The 21,115-nt window shown below is 39.5% G+C and overlaps 1 protein-coding gene across 1 annotated transcript in view; it reads left to right on the top strand.

Moving 5' to 3' along the window:
• Positions 1 to 21,115, top strand: part of Grid2 (glutamate ionotropic receptor delta type subunit 2) — a 1,241,117-nt gene that overhangs the window by 1,116,455 nt on the left and 103,547 nt on the right. Inside the window, exon 14 of the mRNA XM_051202902.1 lies at positions 7,166 to 7,332. Coding sequence (XP_051058859.1) covers positions 7,166 to 7,332 — 167 coding nt within the window. The remainder of the gene's footprint in view (positions 1 to 7,165; positions 7,333 to 21,115) is intronic.

The raw sequence follows: 21,115 nt of genomic DNA, 5'->3' as shown, positions 1-21,115 counted from the left end.
GAGGCTTCCTTAAATGCCCTTTCCTGATAATTAGATTGATGACTAACTTATCTACCATCTAGCCCTCACCTAGTAACCAAGAACATTTTTAAAATTGCTTTGTTGGTGTGGGCTACAGGGTATCATCACACTATCTTACTAGTTCTCTTTAAAATTTTATTCATAAAGCTTCCTAACATTAAATTGCTAGTAATAGCATATGTAATGGCAATGATAATATTGCCATACATTGATGTTCAATGCCACAGCTCACAAAGTGGTACCAATGGCACTAGAACCCTGTTCTAGTTAGCAAGGAAGGGTGTGCCCAACCAAGGAGGATCATTCTAAAGAAGCCAGGAAGGGTCCTAAAAGCCATAGCAGCTATTGACACAGAAGAGAACAAATCAAAATAAGTTCCCAGAGAAAGTTTCAATGTCACTGATATATCTTAAAAAATATAGACTTAAACAGAGGAATCTGGAAGTAGACCAGACATTTGATGTCTGGTACAAAGGATCAGAAAAAAAACACTATAAAATAATTTTTGCAGACATATGATTCTATACAGGAGAAACTTAGCCAAATATTTCTCCTACATCGCCACTGTGGGATTCTCTTCATGGTAACTTTTCTTACACTTTACCAGCATTCCTTACACTAATGCTTCATCAGAAGCAACAGAAACATCGAAGAATGTCATGCATATTCTGTCAGGGTTCCTAAAATGCATGCTTCCAGGTTTTGAGCTTACAATATTTAATGTAGTAAATTTGTGATTTGATTTTGTATCTTCATTTCATTTTTATATAATTTTATTTAAATTTGAAACAAGATTGTTTTACATATCAATACAACTTCCCCCACCCTCCTGTCCTGCCCTGATCCCCACACCAACCCACATCCATCCCTATTCTGCTCCTCTGGGAGGGTGAGGCCTTCCATGGGGAGTCCTCAAAGTCTGTCATATCATTTGGAGCAGGGCCCAAGCCCTCCCCCTTGTGTCTAGGCTGAAAGAATATCCCTCTATGTGGAATGGGCTCCCAAAGTCCATTCCTATACTAGGGATAAATACAGATCCACTACCAGAGGCCCCATAGACTGCCCAGTCCTCCTAACTAACACCACATTCAGGGAATCTGAGTTGGTACTATGCTGGTTTCCCAGCTATCAGACTGGGGTCCATGAGCTCCCCCTTGTTCAGGTCAGCTGTTTCTACAGATTTTTCCAGCCTGGTCTTGACTCCTTTGCTCATCACTCCTCCGTCTCTGAAACTGGATTTCAGGAGTTCGGCTAGTGTTTAGCTATGGGTGTCTGATTCTGCTTCCATCACCTACTAGATGAAGGCGCTAGGATGGCATATAAGGTAGTCATCAATCTCATTACTGTGGAAGGGCATTAAAGGTAGCCTCTCCACTATTGTGTATATTGTTAGTTGGATTCACCTTTGTAGATCTCTGGGCATTTCCCTAGTACCAGATTTCTCCTTAAATCTATAATGACTCTATTATGGCATCTCTTCTATTCTTTCCCTGTCTCAATCTTCCTGGTCCCTCATGCCCACCTCCCCTTCCTCTTCTCCCCTTCTCTTTCTCCTAACTCCCTCTTCCCTCCCTCCATGTTCCCAATTTGATCAGAAGATTGTGTCCTTTTCCCCTTCTCCAGGGTACCATGTATGTCTCTCTCTTAGGGTCCTCCTTGTTTCCTAGCTTTTCTGGTGGTGTGAATTGCACGCTGGTACTACTTTGCTCTATATCTAAAATCCTAATATGATTGAGTACATACCATGTTCCTCTTTTTATGAATGGGTTACCTCACTCAGGATTGTTTCTTCTAGTTCCATCTATTTCCCTGTGAGTTTCAGTATTCCATTGTGTAGCATATTTTCTCCATCCATTCTTCAGTTGAGGGGCATCTAGGTTGCTTCAATGTTCTAGCTATTACAAATAATGCAGCTATGAACATAGTTAAGCAGATGTCCTTGTTGTATGAAAGTGCATCTTTTGCGTATATACCTATGAATGGAATTACTGAATCTCGAGGTAGACTGATTCCTATTTTCCTAAGGAACTGCCAAAGTTTTTGGACAAGTTTTCACTCCCACCAATAGCGGTTTGCTGTAAATTGTTTTTATTATGTTTAGGTATATTCCTGTTATCCCTGATCTCTCCAAGACCTTTTTTCATGAAGGGGTGTTGAATTTTGTCAAAAGCTTTTCAGCATCAGTGAAATGACCATGTGGTTTTTCTTTTTCAGTTTGTTTATATGGTGGATTACACTGATGGATTTTATATGTTGAACCATCCCGGAATTGCCGGGGATGAAGCTTACTTGGTCATGGTGGATGATTTCTCTGATGTGTTCTTGGATTTGATTTGCCAGTATTTTATTGAGTATTTTTGCATCAAAGTTAATGAGGGATATTGGTCTGTAATTCTCTTCCTTAGTTGTGTCTTTGTGTGCCATGTGTACTAAGGTAATTGTAGCCTCATAAAAATGAGTTTGTTAATGACCCTTCTGCTTCTATTCTGTGGAACTCTTTAAATAAAGAGTATTGGCTTTAGATGTTTGAATTTCTGGGAGAATCTGCACTGAAGCTATCTGGCCCTGGGCTTTTCTTGGTTGGGAAACTTTTGATGACTGCTTCTATTCCATTAGCAGTTATAAGTCTATTTAAATTGCTTATCTGTTCTTGATTTAATTTTGGTAAGTGATACCTATCCAGAAAACTGTCCATTTTGTTGAATTTTCGAATTTTGTGGAATACAAGTTTTCAAAGTATGGCCTGAAGACTCTCTGGATTTCCTCAGTGTCCATTGTTATGCCCTCCTTTTCATTTCTCATCTTGTTAATTTGCATTTTTCTTTCTCTACCTTTTGGCTAGTTTTGATAAAGGTTTGTCTATCTTGTTGATTTTCTCGAAGAATCAACTCTATGTTACATTGATTCTTTGTATTGTTTTCCTAGTTTCTAATTTATTGATTTCAGCCCTCAATTTGATTATTTCCTGGTGTCTACTCCTCCTGGGTGAGTTTGCTTCATTTTGTTCTAGAGCTTTCAGTTGTGCTGTTAATTGTCTAAATTGGCTATTCTCTAGCTCCTTCATATGGGCACTTAGTACTATAAACTTTTCTCTTAGTACTGCTTTCAAAGTATCACATAAGTTTGGGTATGTTGTCTTCCTTCTCATTGAATTCTAAGAAGTCTTTAATTTCTTTATTTCTTCATTGACCCAGGAATAGTGCAATTGATTATTCAATTTCCATGTTTTTGTAGGGTTTCTGCAATTTGTTTTGTTGTTGAATTCTAACTTTAGAGCATGGCAGTCTGATAAGATAGAGGGTGTTTTTCCAATTTTTTGTACCTATTGAGGTTTATTATATTAACAAGTATATGGTCAATTTTAGAGAAGGTTCCACGTGTAGGTTCCATGTGGCGCTGAGAAGAAGTTATATTCTTTTGTTTGGATGGAATGTTCTATAAATGTCTGTTAAACACAATTGGATCATAACTTCTGTTAGTTCCTTTGTTTCTTTGTTAAGTTTCTCTCTGGTGAACCTGTCTAGTGTTGAGAGTAGGGTAGTGAAATCTGCCACCATAAGAGTGTGAGGTTTTATGTGTGATTTGAGTTTTAGTAATGTTTCTTTTACAAATGTAGGTGCCTTTGTATTTGGGGTACAGATGTTCAGAATTGAGACTTCATCTTAATGGATTTCTCATGTGATGTATAAGAAATTACCTTCTTCATCTCTTTTGATTGATTTTAGTTTAAAGTCTAATTTGTTAGATATTATGATTGCTACACCTGCTTATTTCTTGGCTCCATTTGATTGGAAAATCTTTTTCCACTCTTAAATCTGAGGTAACATCTGTCTTTGAAGTTGAGGTATGTTTCTTGTATGCAGAAGAAGGATGGATTCTGTCTTCATATCCATTCTGTTAACCTGTGTCTTTTTGTAGGCAAGTTAAGACCATTACTATTGGGGGATATTAATGACCATTGATTGTTACTTTTTGCTTGTTTTTTATTTGGTGGTGGTGGTATTATGTGTGGACTTCCTCCCATTTTTCTTTTGGCTGTTGGTAAAGTGGGATTATCTATTGCCTATGTTTTTGTGGGTGTAGTTGACTTCCTTGGGTTGGAGTTTCCCTTCCAGAATGTTTTATGGCTGGATTAGTCAATAAGAATTGTTTAAATCTAATTTTGTCATAGAATATCTTGGTTTCTCCATCTACAGTAATTGAAAGCTTTGCTGGGTATAGTAGTCTGGGTTGGCATCCGTGGCCTCATACTGTTGCTAGAATATATATCCAGGACCTTCTGGCCTTGAGAGTTTCCATGGAGAAGACAGGTATAATCCTGATAGGTTTGTCTTTTATGTTACTTGGCCTTTTTCCTTTATTGCTCTTAATATTCTTTCTTTATTCTATACATTTGGTGTTTTGGTAATTATGTGGTAAGGGGACTTTTTGTGGTCCACACTGTTTGGTGTTCTGTAAGCTTCTTGTGTTTTCACTGGCATGTCTTTCTTTAAGTTGGGAAAGTTTTCTTCTATAATTTTGTTGAATATATATTCAGCACCTTTTAGTTGGGTTTCTTTACCTTTTTCTATACCTATTATTCTTGATTTAGCTTTTTCATGGTGTCCCATATTTCCTGGATATTTTGTGTTAGGGATTTGTTACACTTAAGATTTTCTTTGGTTGATGGATCTACTTCTCCTAGGCGTCAATGTCTGAGATTCTCGCTTCCGTCTCTTGTATTCTGTTGGTTATGCTTGCATCTGTAGTTCCTGATCATTTACCCAATTTTTCTATTTCCAGCATTCCCTCAGTTTGTGTTTTCTTTATTGTCTCTATTTCAGTTCCAGGTCACAGACTGTTTGAATTGTTTCTTTCATCTGTTTGATTGTCTTTTCTTGGCTTTCCTTGCTTTCCTTAAGAGATTTGTTGATTTGTTGCATATTTTTTTTGGTTTGTTTTTTCTTCCATTTCTTTAAAGAATTTTTTCATTTCTTCTTTTAGGGTCTCTATCATCTTCATGAATTGTTTTAGGGTTGTTCTCTTATGCTTTGTCTGTGTTGGTGTATTCAGGTCTTGGTGGTATGGAGTCCCTAGATTCTGGGGATGTCATATTGATCTTTCTATTGTTGACTGTGTTCTTAAACTGTCATCTGCCCACCCCTTCTTCCAATACACACCAGTGGGGTCTCTCCCTCTCCTGGTAAGTACGGGACCAAGGTTCTTTTCCAGTGGGCACAAGCAGGCCCAGTACTCCCATGGCTCTCCTCCTGTGGGTGAAGGTGGGACTACTGTGTTGGCAGACCTCAGATGGGCTGGTCTCCTGGGAAGAGTTACCCTGTGCACAGTCCCCAGTCCTCGGGAGGATCCCAGCAGGGTACTTGAAGGCCAACTCCCTTCTTGTGCCGAGGAGGGACCAGGGTGCTGGCAGACTCTGGGCAGACCAATCTGTCTGGACTGCCACACCCCCGCCAACCATGTGTTCACAGGCACCAGGCCTCAGGAGGTTCAAAATAGGGCCCAGGAAGACAGGCTGGAAACATGCCCAAGTGTATCTCCTACTGTCAACAGAGGCAGAAACAGGATGGGCACCAGAAGGCAGGTTTCCTCCTTGGGTGGAGGCAGGACCAGGACCCTAGCAGACTCTGGGCAGGCTGGTCCACCTGGATGCTTTCCCCCATGCAAGTGTAGGCCCCAGGCCTCAGAAGGCTCTGAGATATCTTCATTTCTAATACATGAATCCCCTGGTGATTGTGATCTAGAATTGTACCAGACATGATGGGTCATGCCTTTAATTCCCCAACACCCAGGAGGCAGAGGCATGTGGATCTGGTCTGTTTGTTTGTTTGTTTGTTTGTTTGTTTTTAAGTATATCCTGGACTACATAGTAAGTTCCATGAGAGCCAGAGCTACATGGTGAGACCCTGCAAGGAAGGAAGGAAGGAAGGAAGGAAGGAAGGAAGGAAGGAAGGAAGGAAGGAAGGGAAGGATATATACCTTGAATTGCATTAAGTTCTCAAATAACTTGAGGAAAACTGGGGTGTGTGTGTGTGTGTGTGTGTGTGTGTGTGTGTGTGTATACATATAGAGAGTAGGAGAACACTTCACCTTAGTTTTGACAGGAAGCAGAGACAAAGAGGAAGGGCCCAAGAACAAGAAATATCTTCCAAGCAGACAATCTTCTGACAAGAATTAGGCTCAGCTCCCAAGAGTCTATGCAGCTATGAGTCTGTCACTGAACTGATCCACTGATGAAGTCCAGGCTCTCATGATCCATCCACCTCTCAACCACACCACCAGCTGCAGCCTCAGCCTTCCACACATGGTCCTTTGGGGGGAGACATGCCAGATCCAAACCATAACAGTGGGCTCACATATGAGGTATTGTTGAATAAAAGAAATCACTAAAATATATTGTAAATAACACTGTTAGAATATATGCTCCCATGTATTAATAAAGAATGTTGGATAATTGTTTTCCTCGTTGTAATGACCTTCAAGAGAAGAATACTTCTTTGGGAGAGAATACATAACAATAATGTATGAGGTAAAATTTTCTGACACATGGTAACAAAATATTTAAGAGAGATTTGTTTTAGCTCTGATTTTAGTAGTTCCATGACCTGTATTTTAAAAGACATGGACTCAGGAGGACAAATTGACAAAGTAAAGCTTACAGATAGAGTGGTATTAGTATTTCTCTTTAATGTTAATTGTGAGCTTTTATGTAAAACATAGGACACAAGAAAGCCTTGCTGAGTATAAAGACGTTGCCTAATTTAGCCATCTAGTAACATAACAGGATCATCATATCTTAATAATTCTAGAAGCATGGATTTTAAGGGTTCCTCAAACAAAAATCTAAATAGCAAGACTCACTGCAAGCTCAAAGACATGCCTTTAGCCTTCTTCCAATCCACGTGTCATCTGAAAATCGAGGATCTTCTTATAAGCCATGTTCTCTTCTCTAGAAGCATGGATAGTATTCTGCCTTCATCACATTTCTAGAAGTAAAGAGCTATAGACTAACAGAAACACAAATATGAGTTTACTCAACCACCAATACATATCCTATGAATTTTTTGCACGTATTATTGTAATATTTATTACTCTATGTAATTTTTAACCTTAAGTCCTATTCTGTCCTTTCCCTGTATTTTTACAGGTAAAATATGGAAACTATGCTTTTGTGTGGGATGCAGCTGTATTGGAATATGTGGCTATCAATGACCCAGACTGCTCCTTCTACACGGTTGGGAATACTGTTGCTGACCGGGGGTATGGCATTGCACTGCAGCATGGCAGCCCCTACCGAGATGTCTTTTCTCAAAGGTAAGGCTGTTAACTGATCTAAATTAAAAAGAAGGAAATTTAGACTTTAAAAATGTGCTTGGCTACAATGTGTGGTGCATCACATTTTCCTGTTATAAAAAGCATTGCATGTTCTAGAAGTGGCTGTTTTACAGGAAGTTTCTTGTCTAAGACATGTTCTGTTTCTCCATAAATAAGAAGAAAGTGTTGTTGTATATAACTTCATTTACTTTCCATAATTTACAAATTATGATGGAAACTAAGCAGTCTATTCTACATTTAAGGAAGTGAACAGCATAGAGTTGTAGGAATTAGCTTATTTCTAAGAACATTAAAGTACAAAATGTACTTTGGGACCAAGTTAGAATACTAATTTGCAGATATAAATGTAGGATATTTTCATCAAAATTTTATGAAGCAAATGGTAAAACCTTTGAAAGTCCTCCATCTGGTATTAAAGTGTATATGAGATGTTTGCCATGGAACACAAGGAAAAGCTTATAGAGATAACACATCCAGCTTCAAACCAGAATTTTCTGTGACAGGAAATTGTTTAAAGAAGTTTGATGATATTTTTCGATTAATAATTTCTATCATAAAGAATCACAGCATTTCATTTCATTTACAAGATAAGCTTTGACTTCAGAGAGGGCCACTATTTCTAGGTGGAGATATTGTTTGTGTGACACTAGTTGTATCCTTTATTAATTGACACTCACTAGAAGACAATGTGCTAGGTCAGAAAAGTTGGTTCACACAGCAAGCACTAAGCATATATCTCAGATGTGGTTCTTCAAATTGTAAAATAGCAGAATCAAAGTAAATTCAGAGGGTAGGGGTCTGCAAAGAACACATTCATCACTTATGTCATAGCTCTGTATAAAGTAACCATAGAAAAGCTGGATCTTCTTTCTTTGAAAAACAAGGAAGACATATTTCTACAATCTATATTAGCCAGTGTTTTGGAAACAAAAACAAACTCCAAAGTACTGATGACTTACATGGGTAAATCGTTTCTATTCCTGAACCATGGGGGCTGGTTTCTGCTCTGAGCTGTGAGTCATCTGAAGATCTATTTCCTGTTCAGCTCCCAGTTGTATTGCCCTTGTTGGCAAAGCATCCTAGTCTAGGTTAGCCTCTTCTCGTTGCAAAAGAGAGTTTCAAGCACTTGCTTTCCTGCCTCTCCTCTGTCTTAGATGCAGCACATAGTCCTTTACTCATGTGACACTAATCAGGTTCAAAGTTCATACAGTTACAAACAATTATCTAATATTCCATCAATACCTTCTTGTTCTACACCAATAAGACAAACACAAAATGCATATTGCCGAAAAAAAAAAAATAAGGTTGAGCAAATTCCAAGCGGAACAAGCTAAAAGAATCAATCTTACCACAGGAAAACAATACAATATACTTGTGGCTTAGTTGGAAATCCAAAACCCATTCACATGAAATAATAATAGCATAGACATTTCTGTAAGTGTGCACAATGTGCAGTGACACATGCATCTACATATAGAATACCAATTCTACTTATATATTTAGTGCTAAATTGTGTAGTTGAAATGTGAAAAGAACTGAAGAGAATACTAAATAGAATTAAGAAATGAAAAATGATTAATAGCTCTTCAGAGATGCTGAGCCTTGAACTTGATATCCAAAAGATTAGTTGAGAACAGTTAGATTAAAAGGAAATAGATAATGCATAATAAAATAATAGAGACCACAGGAAAGAATAGACGATAGCATAATGGATTGAGGAAACAATAAGAAAATTTCATATCTAAAAGAACACTTGAAATTTGTGTAATAGGCCATGAGCGGTAGAAAAGTCTGTTGTCGGTTCTGGAGCACATGAGTAAGAAAGCAAAGCTGGCATTAAAAGGAAGTTTATCCCTATCTTGTGTGGAGGATGGGACTGAATTGGCAAATACTAGAGCAAATGTGGTATCCTGCGGCAGAAAGGGTCTGCTCTAAACTGGCCAAAAAGAATGAGGAAAGAGGAAATAGAAAAGCTGCTTCTGAGAAATGAGGACATTGTTCATTTTCATGTGAGGCTGGAAAGAATAGTCAAGTGAAATGCTATGCAGTTCCCTGCCAAAGGACCAGCTGAGAAGCCCAGAGAGTCCATGTCGGCTGAGAAAGGGTTATTGATTATGGCTATGGTTATGGTTAGCTGACATTCATGCTGGTTATGGTTAGCTGACATTCATGCCACTAAAGATGTTCTTAGTTGTAAGATTTTATTTCTTAGTCTTTTATGTGGTAAAAATGAAAGCAATCACAGACATACTAATGTACTCTTACCAAGAACTTGTTTCTTAGCACCTCTGGAGCCCTTTCTTTATCAGAGATTTTAATTCTGAAGAAGCGTACTCTACTGAACTCCTAAACAAACAATATTAAGCATTTGGCATTGTTTCTCTCTGTTTGATCTGCATTGTCAATATGGGAACCTGGAATTGTCCCATTCTATGTAGTTCCTTAGTGTCAACTGCCTACATTCTGATTCCTTGTACATCTGGAGGAAGGTCGAGTTGGAATAAGACTGGACAGCCATGCATGGTTAGCTAATTTCTTTAAATATATGTACAATATTAACTTGTTCCCCAGAATCTCTGCCTGGAATCAGAATATATTCGTAGTCATTCCCTTCTGCTATCACTATTAAGGAAATGGGATCACTTTATTAACTGGTTTTTAAAGTTACAAAGAACATCAGCAGTAACCACTGTCAACGCTGGCGATTTTTATCTGCAGCTTTGATGAATGAGCTCATCCCACTCACTAATTACATCAGATCACTAAAAGCTGCTCTGACTGTTTTAATGAAAATAAAATACTCTGACTGATAATTTCAAAGTGTTTTCATTATTTTTAAGATGACTTTCGCCTGTATCAAAGTAATACAATACATATTGCACATCACATATAAAATAAAAATATGTGTCGATACAGTAAGCACTTGTATTATCTTCTATGTGTCAGGTTTTCCAAATGCTTGTGCATGTTACAGAGATGTCATGCAATCATAGTCAATGTTGCACAATTGCTTGTCACAGATTTGCATGTAAGTGCAGAACAATTATGCTTCAAGTGCTTACGCTGAGTAGAGACCAAGACCGGGGTGAGCTCAGAAGACATGGGCTGTGCTGATGTACTCGTTTTTGTAATCATGTGGAAGTAGATGACTTTAAAACCAGCATTGCTACAATATATGCTTTTCACCACAGATTCTATACAATTTTTGTTTCTTTACTCTGAACAAGAACTAGGTAAGAAGCAAGCAGAAGTTTAAAATCTTTATATGACTCCTAGTTCAGGTACAGAATTCATTGCAAGCACTGCCCATCACACTAGTACTTATATTTGTCTTTTGAGATGTACTAGAACTTTTAGGTTTTGCTAACAACTTTCCTACTTTATGCATACCAAAGAAACAAAACTCTTCTGGCAAATTCTATGGAAATGTGTGTGTGTGTGTGTGTGTGTGTGTGTGTGTGTGTGGTGTGTTAGCAGTTACTGGCTCTTGTTTATCTAATGTTTTATGTAGTCCTTTAAATAGTAGTTATTGGTAAATCAGTTTTGAAAAAGAAAAATGTAATTAATAGGTCAAATATTTCATTAGCGTGTTTAAGAAAAATGTAATTCTTAGACTGATTTCCTTGAACAATTAAATTAACTACAGAGTTGAACTCAGAATCTTAATTGTTCAGAAACGTAAAACGATATCCCTCCAGATATATGGGTGTGTACATGTGTGTGTGCATATACACATATATATATGTATATTTAGGAATTTCATATGCATGCTAACCTCTGCTCTCAAAACTTAGAGGTTATCAAGAAAACTTAAATCCTGATATACATATACATGTTATATATGTTATTGTATATGAGGAAAAGCCATAACTTACCTATTGGCTACTATGTTTGATGCCCTGATTATGGATGAATATGTTATTCCTGGCTTACACAGAAACAGCACTGTCTTCTAAGATAGTAGTTAACATTCTGATAGACTTACTGAGTGAAAGGAACTATGTATGATTAGGTCTTTGTCTATATTAAGTGACAACGCTAACATAAGCTCCTAAACACTGTTACTAACTCACTTTACATTTGAAAAAACTTATTCAATGATTTACAGTTTTCCAAAGTTACAAGGCTGGGAGTGGCAGGGATGGCCTTTGAATGCATGCTAATGCATTGACAGTGTATACATGGAGCTCTGCTGGACAGGAGGAATCTGAAAAGTTACTAAAGACTAACCATGATCAGAGGTTTGCTTTTATTACTAGAAAATTTAGCATATGTGGTTTATTTTTGCTGTGCATGCATGCATATCCATGTGTGTAGATACATGAATCTCTGCTTACATATGGTGGCCATCAGGTGCCAGGTATCCCGCTTTGTCACGCTCATATGGCAGTTCTGTCTCTAACCTTTGCCAGACCTCCATACTGTTTTCCACGTTTTGATTTCTATGTCTACCAACAGTGGGCATTGCCTTTCCCCATGCCCTCACTTGCACCTTCTAATCTTTGCCCCATTTTTATATTGAATGATTGAATGCTCTTACTGTACCTTATATTCCCATGATGGTTAGTGATCTTGACTTGTTACCACTTGTCACTATTTTAAAATATTTGTTTTGACTTACTGTACATTTTTAATTTTATTTAGTATTGAGTTTTGGATGTGCTTTATATATTCAAAATATTCGCCCCTTGTCAAACATACAAGCTATGTTTGAACCATCATTTATTATCATCCTCCAATCCATGAGAGAGTGCCTTTGTTCAAAGTTGGTTGGCTATTGGAGTCTAGGTTTTCTATTTACTTTTGATATTCTTTATGTCTTTTCTATGCCAGTCCATTCTGCTTTGACTACTAGAACTCTGTAATGGATGTATGCTACTTGATCAGTCTACAAAAAAATGTGATATTGAAAAGTAATTGACTAGACTGGAGGGAATCCACCTACATCTGTGATATAAGCGCCCATGGCCAGAGGTTTTATTAGGAAAAGTATTACAAGTGGAAGGAAACCAACATAAGGTGTATGTTAAAATAGCGTTTGAATGGGGGACTGCGTTAGTTAATGGCCTAGGAAAGGGGAAAGAACTGAGCTAGTGAGAAGGAAATGCAAATAGGAAAGAAAGAGAGAGGGGAAACGCAGTGCTGCCCATCAACTAGATACCGAGACCAAGAGGAAGAGGAAGGACACTGAGCGTGGATTCCTCAGCCTGAGCAGGTTTGAATCTTCATGTTGGTCTAGACAAGATGACACTGAGCACTGGAGGGCAATACAAACATTAGACAGGAGCAAAGCAGACAAGTGATGGTGCCTATGGGAGGGAGCGGGTGGTTAGAACAATGGATTTAGACTCTCATCAGGATGAGGAAATCCGTAGGCAGATGATGGAAAGGGTGCCAAAGCAGAGGGGAAATGGTGGGAAAGTTGTTCCCCCTTTTGCCTGCCACAGTCACCAGTCCACTTGCATATCTTAGCCAGCCTGTCTCCTGTAACACAGTCTCCTCATCTCACCAACCTCGCTCCCATGCTCTGTAGTCCAGGGTCATCTTCACATGAGGTTTCCATCTCAAATGCAGCTCCAGCCAAGCCGCCATCTATTTCAGTATTTTATCTTCCTAACAACATAGAGTTGACCTTTTGATTGTCATTTCTTTGGTTCATTCTTGACTTTTCAATTGTTCCAGATTTTTAGTTCACAAGTAATTATGAATTCATAATTCCTTTTTTCCTCTTTAAAAAAATGGCTAATTTATTAGACCTAGTACTTATTTAATACATTTTTGTTAATCAACCTTTGAAGGAAACGAGACAGTACTTGCCTTACTAGGATTGTGATAGGAAACTTACTCAAGATATTAAATATTATGATTTGTGTTTACTAATCTAGTCAATAAACATTTAGGGTCGTGTTGAATACAGGTTTCTTTTGTTTTTCTTTCCTTTCCTTTCTTTCTCTTTTTCTGTTTTTGGATCATTCTGTAACCCATGCTAACCTGCAATTCTGTGTAGTCTAAGCAAGCATCCCTCCTGCTGGGGTAACAGATATGGGCTACAGTTTCTGGCTGTTACTCTGTTCTGCAGACAAAAAAAAGCAAGTGATATTGACTAAGTTGCTATCTTCCTAGAGTTTATATTACAGTAGAAAGCCAGAGCAGGGGAGCTTACATTAAGTACTGGGGCAGTGTCATATCAGAAATTTTCTGTGCAGAAAATACTATGAGAGTAGAGAACAGTGACAGATCCGTGTCCAGGTGACCAGAAGCCTGCTTCAAGGGGGCAGCATCTGGTCAGAACTCACAATATGAAAACTGAGGGAAGAATGATTAACGCCAAGAAACAGGAGTAAAAGTCATTTCCTGGGAGCAAGTTCAGAGACTTTGAGGAATGCAGGGAGTGAACAGACAGGAGAGGGATGGGCAGAACATTAAGCATCGTAAGGGCCGTATCTGCAAACACAGTGTTGACAGAGTTCCAGAGGGAAAAGTTCAGAGCTCTGTCCTCCAAGAAAAGCGAGCTGCAGACGTTCCAGAAGCCAGAGACCTGCTGAAAAGTAAACGCTATGGAAGGAGACATGGCAGAGGATGGTGTGAGGAGAGTGAGCCCATGGAGGTCAGCGGAAGCCAGGGCAGTGCTCCAGGGATTCTACATCATGGGGGAAAGCAACGGGGTCTGGTCTGACACACCCATGAACCTGGGGAGGCTGGGAAAGAGCTGGCTTGTGAGAGGTAAGTCAGAGTGACATAGGAATGACCCAATGGAAGTCAAAAAGCAAGCAGCATAGAAACCTCAGACTTGAGTTTGGTAAGCTTCAGATTTTCATTAGGAAGACTAGTTAACGTTATAATTTTGTTGTATCAGTGTGAGACTTCTGAGATAAAATTGACAATTATGGGCAGAAAATGAGATAAGAAAAGACCTGTGATCTAGATGAAGGGCTCTGGCCTGAGGAGCAGGCTACCTTGGTCATTATGAGAATGGAAGGCTTAAACGAAATGCATTGGGTGAAGGGGAAGACAATGAGCAGGAAAGATAATGCCCTGTGCAGTTTCTAAATCCTAGCAGTGAAAATGGCAAATACTTTAGTCGCAAGCTTTTGACTATAAAAAGGAAACTCCAGATGTAATAGTCCCATGGAAATGGTTTTCACAAAACAGAACTCAAGATGTAAATATAGTGTACTAACGCACATCTGTAACCTCTGCCATTCAGAGGCTGACACAGGGGGACTCCGCGTTCAACAGCAGCTTGGGTTACACAATGAATCCCTGTCTTCAACCAAATAACAACTATCTGGGGTTTCCATGGATCAACAGGACGATGCTAAGCAGAATCCTGTGTTCCACCTCTCTGAACATCCTTCCTTGCAGAGGCAGGGCCAGCCTGCTCTCTGATCAAAGGTTGCTAAGGGAAGCAACACATACAAGCTTCATGTGCTTCTCATTCAGAAAAGAAAGGAACCCGTTCTTTCAGCATAGCTGAGGTTCCGTCTGCTCTGCAGAGGGAGTTTATCTGAGGCCATATTTACCCCAGCCTGTGAGATCTGTGGTAGAATCCACAGGAGTGTCTTAGATGACATGGTGAATGGAAAAAGCTACTGTACCACCCCTACAACAAAGCTGAAGGAAAGCTGACAGATGAGAATACAGGAACTGGGTGGGAAGAATCGTGACCCAAGAACTATCACTTACCACATGCTTGTGCCAGCCACTCCTCTAAAGTTCTCATACTGAATAATCCCTCCCCACCACGTGCTTGTCCTCAGAACACCCACGGGTAGCTTCTATTGGCATCCCATTTTATAGTCGCGGAATCTGACAAAGTAACAGCTCTGATGATGGTTAAATTAGAGTTAATAAGTAGTGGGGCTGGGATTTGAACCCAGAAGAATCTGACTTCAGAGGTCATGTCCTTCAGCAGTTTTGTCTGGAGGAAGAAAGACTCCCTGAGCTACCCTGCAAGACTGTTCACAGGTACACAGGAGGAGACAGGAAGATGAGACAGTGAGAAGATGACTTGCATGCATTGAATTTGTAGTGATGTCTAGATGTCTGTTTGAAAACCAGTAAAGTATGAGATAGGGAGTTGTGGGGGAGGGGGTGAATATAGTACCTCGAAAGAAGCAAGCCCTGGATCTGACATTAAACAGGAAAGAGGAAGAGGCTAAAACACCACCTTTACAATGAGTTAAGACAGCAAACTGTGAAACCTTACATCCCTGAGCTGTGTGAGTATTTTATGGCTACTTTGTTGAAATGAATCTTATGGCTGGTTCTGCTATGCTTGGTCCCTCAGCCTGAGAGACAGCACTTGTCAACCTTTAAGCAAGTGTCAGGGCACCTGGGGGACCTGACAAAACAATCATTTATGCCCTCAAGCTCTGGCATTTCTGATTCTGGAGTGTGCATAATTTTCATTTCTATCAAGTTACAGTTGTTGCTTCTTTCATAGTCACGCTGAGGACGATTAATACATGGTCATTGACTTTCTTGTTTTTTTCCATTATTTTTCCTAATTTATCTTTTTTACTGCTTTGTCCCTTCTATGCTGTGAGGTATTTCAATAATTTTATTTGTAAATTCAATCATGTGTCGATGACTCGATCCTTCCATTAGCTCATCTAAATGAACTATATTGTGTGTAGTCAATTAGGAAACCTAGTGTGATGGTGCCTGCAGGAATCCTAGTGTTTAGGAGGTTGAGACAAAAAGAATTGTGAAGGCCAACATGGAAATAAAGAAAATATAGAGCAAAAGCATAGCTAAAGAAAATTGGGGATTATTCTCATGGCATGAATAAACAAGTTACAGTTTGAAGCTGTGATTTCTGTTTAATATCTACTTTAGTTACCCTTATTTAAGGTCTTCTTCTTCATCAACCATGTTGTCACTTTCACCAACCAAAAGTCACCTTTCATGTGGGCTAGTCTGACCATCTGGCATTGTCTTTTGAATTTTCCCAGATTGCTGCTGTAGCCCCCAGGGATTACCCCATTGACCATCTGGAGTCTCTGTAACTCAGGCTAGACACCAAAACAGTTCTTTTCCTTCAAAGACTTGACTGGTGACACTGATTGTTCCTAGGCTCTCCCCTCAGCCCACCCCATGCTTGTCCATTGTCCTTGTCACAGTAAATTATCCTGTCTATTATTATTAAAATAATCCCTTGAAAGTAAAAATACTACTGCTTATAGTCACTTAAATCTTGCCTGGTTTCCATAGAGGGAGAAGAAAACCTTGCAATGATAGTTTTTGTTGTTCGAAGAAGAAAATTAAGTACCATACACCCCAAGATCAACCCTGGTACTTACCATCTGCAACATGTTGAAAATCTAGTGAGACTCTGTGAACTAAACTAAAGTGGTGATACTTTGTCATGTGTTTAAAGGCCATCTTTATTAGACCAAAGCCCAAAGACCAGCTTTGAACAGTTGACCCTGGGAGAGGTCAGATGACATATAATTCTAAATTTACTTAGTATTAGTCTTTAATATTTCTGTCTACCAACAGATCTGTAGCCATTAGACTCTACTCAGTCTTCAAAACTGTGTGTTTAGAATGTAAGTGGGTAGGAAGTATTGGATCAGGCACCATGAAAATAAGAACAGACGAATCGACAATGTACTCCCCTTCTCTCCTGAAGTATTTATTAGACTTTCTATTGCTGTGATAAAACAGCATGGTTAAGAGTAAATGGTTTATTTCACCTTACAAGTCAACATCATACGCCATCACTGACTGAAGTCAGGACAGGATCTCAAACAGGGTGGGTGCCTGGGTGCCTGGATCTCAAACAGGGTGGGTGCCTGGGTGCCTAGATCTCAAACAGGGTGGGTGCCTGGGTACCTGGATCTCAAACAGGGTGGGTACCTGGTAGCAGGAGCTAAGGCAGAAGCCATGGAGGAGTGCTGTTCACTGGCTTCTTGCCCATGGCTTATTCACTCTGCCTCCTTTCTTATAGCAACCAAGACCTCTGGCATAGGAGTGGCTTTTCTGACAATGATCTGTCTCCCTTCCCACCATCAATCAGGAACCAAAAAGATGCACCACCACTTTGCCAACAGACTTGTTCACAAGCCAACATAGTGGGAGGCATTTTCTCAATTGAAATTCCCTCTTCCCAAATGACCTGTCTTGTGTCGAGTTGACATAAAACTAGCCAGTACATCTGCTGTTTCCCAAGTGAGATTCTTACAGGTGATATGTCTCTCAAACTCTTGATTTCACACCTCACTTCGCCTCTGGCTACCTCTTGCCCTACTTCCTGCCTCTACTTAGCCTGTCTACATGACGAAAATCTGCTCACATATTACTAACTTCTAAACCTTTCCATGTGCGGATATCAGCCCTAAGGGAACAGTTACCAGTCCATCATGGAGTGAGGGGAAATGGGGACAAGTAAGGCTGATGTTAACTCAATGAATCCAGTGCCCTTCCATTTAGGATAGAAGCATTGTTCTGTTTTGTTTCTAACCATCACAAACATTAATATTGAGCAACCTCTGTCAGTGCTTTCACTCTCTTACCTGTGAATTAATGGTCTTAAAAGCTGCATATTACTATGTTTGCTATAGAGGGGTAGAAGTGTGTGGAGGGATAACTCATTCTGGAGTCTTCCTTTGGCTTCCTTTATGAGGCAGTTTTCTTGAAATAGTGAGTGACATACACTCCAGTTCTTAAGCCAGTACTGCTCAGACTGCCCCTCAGATTCCCTGCATTAAAAAAGCCCTTTGGGATGGTTTATGCAGAATTCTATGTCCTACTTTTAAATCTAAGAACATTTTTGACCTTCAGTGCATGTATAAAATTGTAAAAAATAAATGAGAAAAGTGGCTTATTCAAGAAAAGCTTTAAAAAAAATCTTCAAGCAAAGCTTTTCTGTGTTATCATTGATTAAAATAAAAGGAGAACAAACTGGAAGCTTAAATGGAGTTGTCCCTTGAAACCTTTCATACACAAGCTACAGAATTTTTTCCATTATGAAACAAAGGTTTGTAGAGCTGGCAAGCTGAATACAAAATGATCAGGTTCAGTTTTATTCAGATGTGAAGGTGACCATTTTAGCTCTAAAATAGCCATTGTGACCATCTTCTGTAAAATCATCGACTGAAAACTGGCTACCTTTAGGGTACAGATTCTGCATAATCTCCCAAAAAATGGTGAAGAAATCCCTTCCGGAAAAAGTTAGATAATGAACCATTACATCCCACCCACAGAGCCTCTCACTTCTTCTGCCAAGAGTGAAAATCCATCTTCACCCTGACAGTAGACAGCCGATTGATGTGGTCCCATGGGCTAGGATGCTCCTTCTCTTCACCACTAGAGATGCCCTTGTGTACACAACCAGTTTTGAAGGCAACCCAGATGAGGTGTTCTTTTTGAGAACACAGGACTGCCAGATTGTACAAGGGAAGTCCTAAAAGGATGCTGTTACTCCTTGGAGTGAACACTGTCCTGGAAAAATGGGTCCCATGATGAGCACCAGCAAAGAGTACCTTTGGGCTCCCCAGTTCTCCCTGCTCCTGTCATTACCATTTAAAATCCATACAGCTCTGTTAGTGGAGAGATCCCTGTGGGACTTCACACCACACCTTGACATTGCCATCTGTGTTAGTATGTTGATGTTTCCCAGAAGAGGACTAATGTAGAAAATAACCTCAAGGGCATGTAAAAAAAAAAAAAACTGAAGACATCCTAAAGAGAAAACTCAGACTTGTCTCCGGTAAAATGAATGTGGCCTGAGGAGCTAAGTTCTGTTTAGAGACTTCCACCCAGCCAAAACTGGGATTTGAGTATTTCATAAATTAACTTCATAGCAAGCCCCAAACAATGCAAAACTGAGTGTATTAAAAGTAGAAAGGTGCTGTAAGACAAAACAGTTGGTGAAGTGAATACTCAGGAGAAGGGACAGGAGAAAGAAGCTTCGCAAAGCACAGGGATGATGGGTATATGCAACTAATAGGCCCTGGAGAAGATGGAAGATGAAGGGGACCCTCAGCTCCATTCACTGACACTTCAGACTCCTGGGTCTGGTCCAGACTGATGCTGAGCATGGCCAGAAGTCACCCAAGGGTCTCAGGAACATGAGATATAACGGGCTTAATTTCCATAAAGATTCACCCAGTTTTCAGTGTCAGTTATTTCTTATCTAGACTCTGTCTCTGACAGAGTTATCATAAATTCACTGCACTAATCCAGATGAAGGGTGGAGTTAAAAATGGGTCCAGGAATTAGACTTCAGAGATAAGAAACATTGTGGAACCATTTTAAAAACCTATTGTAAACCACAGGAGAAAGAATGGGGACACTGTTAGCAGTCCCCAAACCCTCCATGTTCACGGTGCAGTGTCTAGTCTTCTTGAGATAACCACACTGATAGCGGCAGAGAAGACAAGTTCCATTGTTATTATTTAATATATTCGGCAGCAGCTCCTCAGGCATCTGCCAGTTCCAGTGAATCTGTGGCTTGGACTCTTGAACTCTGAGATTTGAAAATACTAGATTCATTCACACTTCTAAAAAGAACATGGTTTGAGGCATATTCCATAATACCAATATTTATAACACTGCCCGGAAGGGTTCTGTTTTGTATGTGTGAAAACTGCCAGAAGAATACGCACAGACCCTTTCAACTTACATCTCTGACATCCCTGAGGAGGGATGAGCTGCCTTCTAAATATAGCTAGCCAGGAAAGAGAACCAGGGAAGGAAAGAAAGAATGAGAAAGGAAACTGGGGGTAGGGGCAGTAGCTTGACTACTCAGTGGAACTTTGAGGAACTAACTTGCTTTTAGTGCACAGCAGTTTCTGTCCTAGGTGACAATCCAGCTCCTGCTGGACTCTGCACATCAAGGGCCGATTTTACTAGGAGCTCTATCATTGAAGAAGCATAAGTCAGGAAGACATGTCATATGTAAAGCCAGTGAGTCTCATACCTTATTTGCCAGCTATGCAATGTTCAAATATTAGAAGGATTTAGTTTTATTAGCTCTTTCTTCAAATGTCCTATTCCAAATGTGGATGTGCTTTTCAAAATTGAGAACAGGTTTTAGTAATTTACCAGTCAATATTTTCCTGGGTGTATCTTAATGCAACAGTTCCTTTTGAACCATGGGGGTGTGACCCAAGCACCCCCCAGTGAACAACTGCAACTACCAGTAATACTCAGTCTTATATTTACAAAGTAATTTTCTTATAGGCTTTGTAGCATTAGCATGTATCAGAATTAAGCTGTCTTTCTGTATTTTATACTCTAAGGTTTTGTTGTTGTTGGGTTTTTTGTTTTGTTTTGTTTTGTTTTGTTTTTGCTTCCATACTCTTGAACTTGGGGGACCATTATTAAGTAAAATGAGGATTACCTGTGCACAAGCGTTTTGATAGTGCAACAATCTTAATAGCCTAGGCATACTGAAAAGGGGTGGGTAGAGCATACAGTGTGGATACACAGGACAAAAGAATGGTACGTATCTTGAACAGACAAGTCACCACCTGCTTATAGTGTGATTGCATGCAGTTTGAAACTTAAAATTCCTTACTTACATAATTTTTCACTTAATATTTTGGGCCACAGTTTACCATGGTTGATAATTGAAACCATAGACAGTGAGACTACTGCTGGAGTGGCTTTGATGTAGCTAACTTTGTTATATTCTGCATTTAATGCTCAAGTCATCTTTCTAATTATCTTTCTAATCATATTTCTCAATTGCCTTCCACTATTTTTACCTTCTTTAACAGTCCCTGACTTTCCACACCAGAAAGATTTTATG

This window comes from Phodopus roborovskii, unplaced genomic scaffold, assembly GCF_943737965.1.
Source record: "Phodopus roborovskii unplaced genomic scaffold, PHOROB, whole genome shotgun sequence".
Lineage (NCBI taxonomy): Eukaryota > Metazoa > Chordata > Mammalia > Rodentia > Cricetidae > Phodopus > Phodopus roborovskii.
The sequence above is the reverse complement of the archived record's forward strand: the minus strand, read 5'-3'. Positions and strand labels throughout refer to the sequence as shown.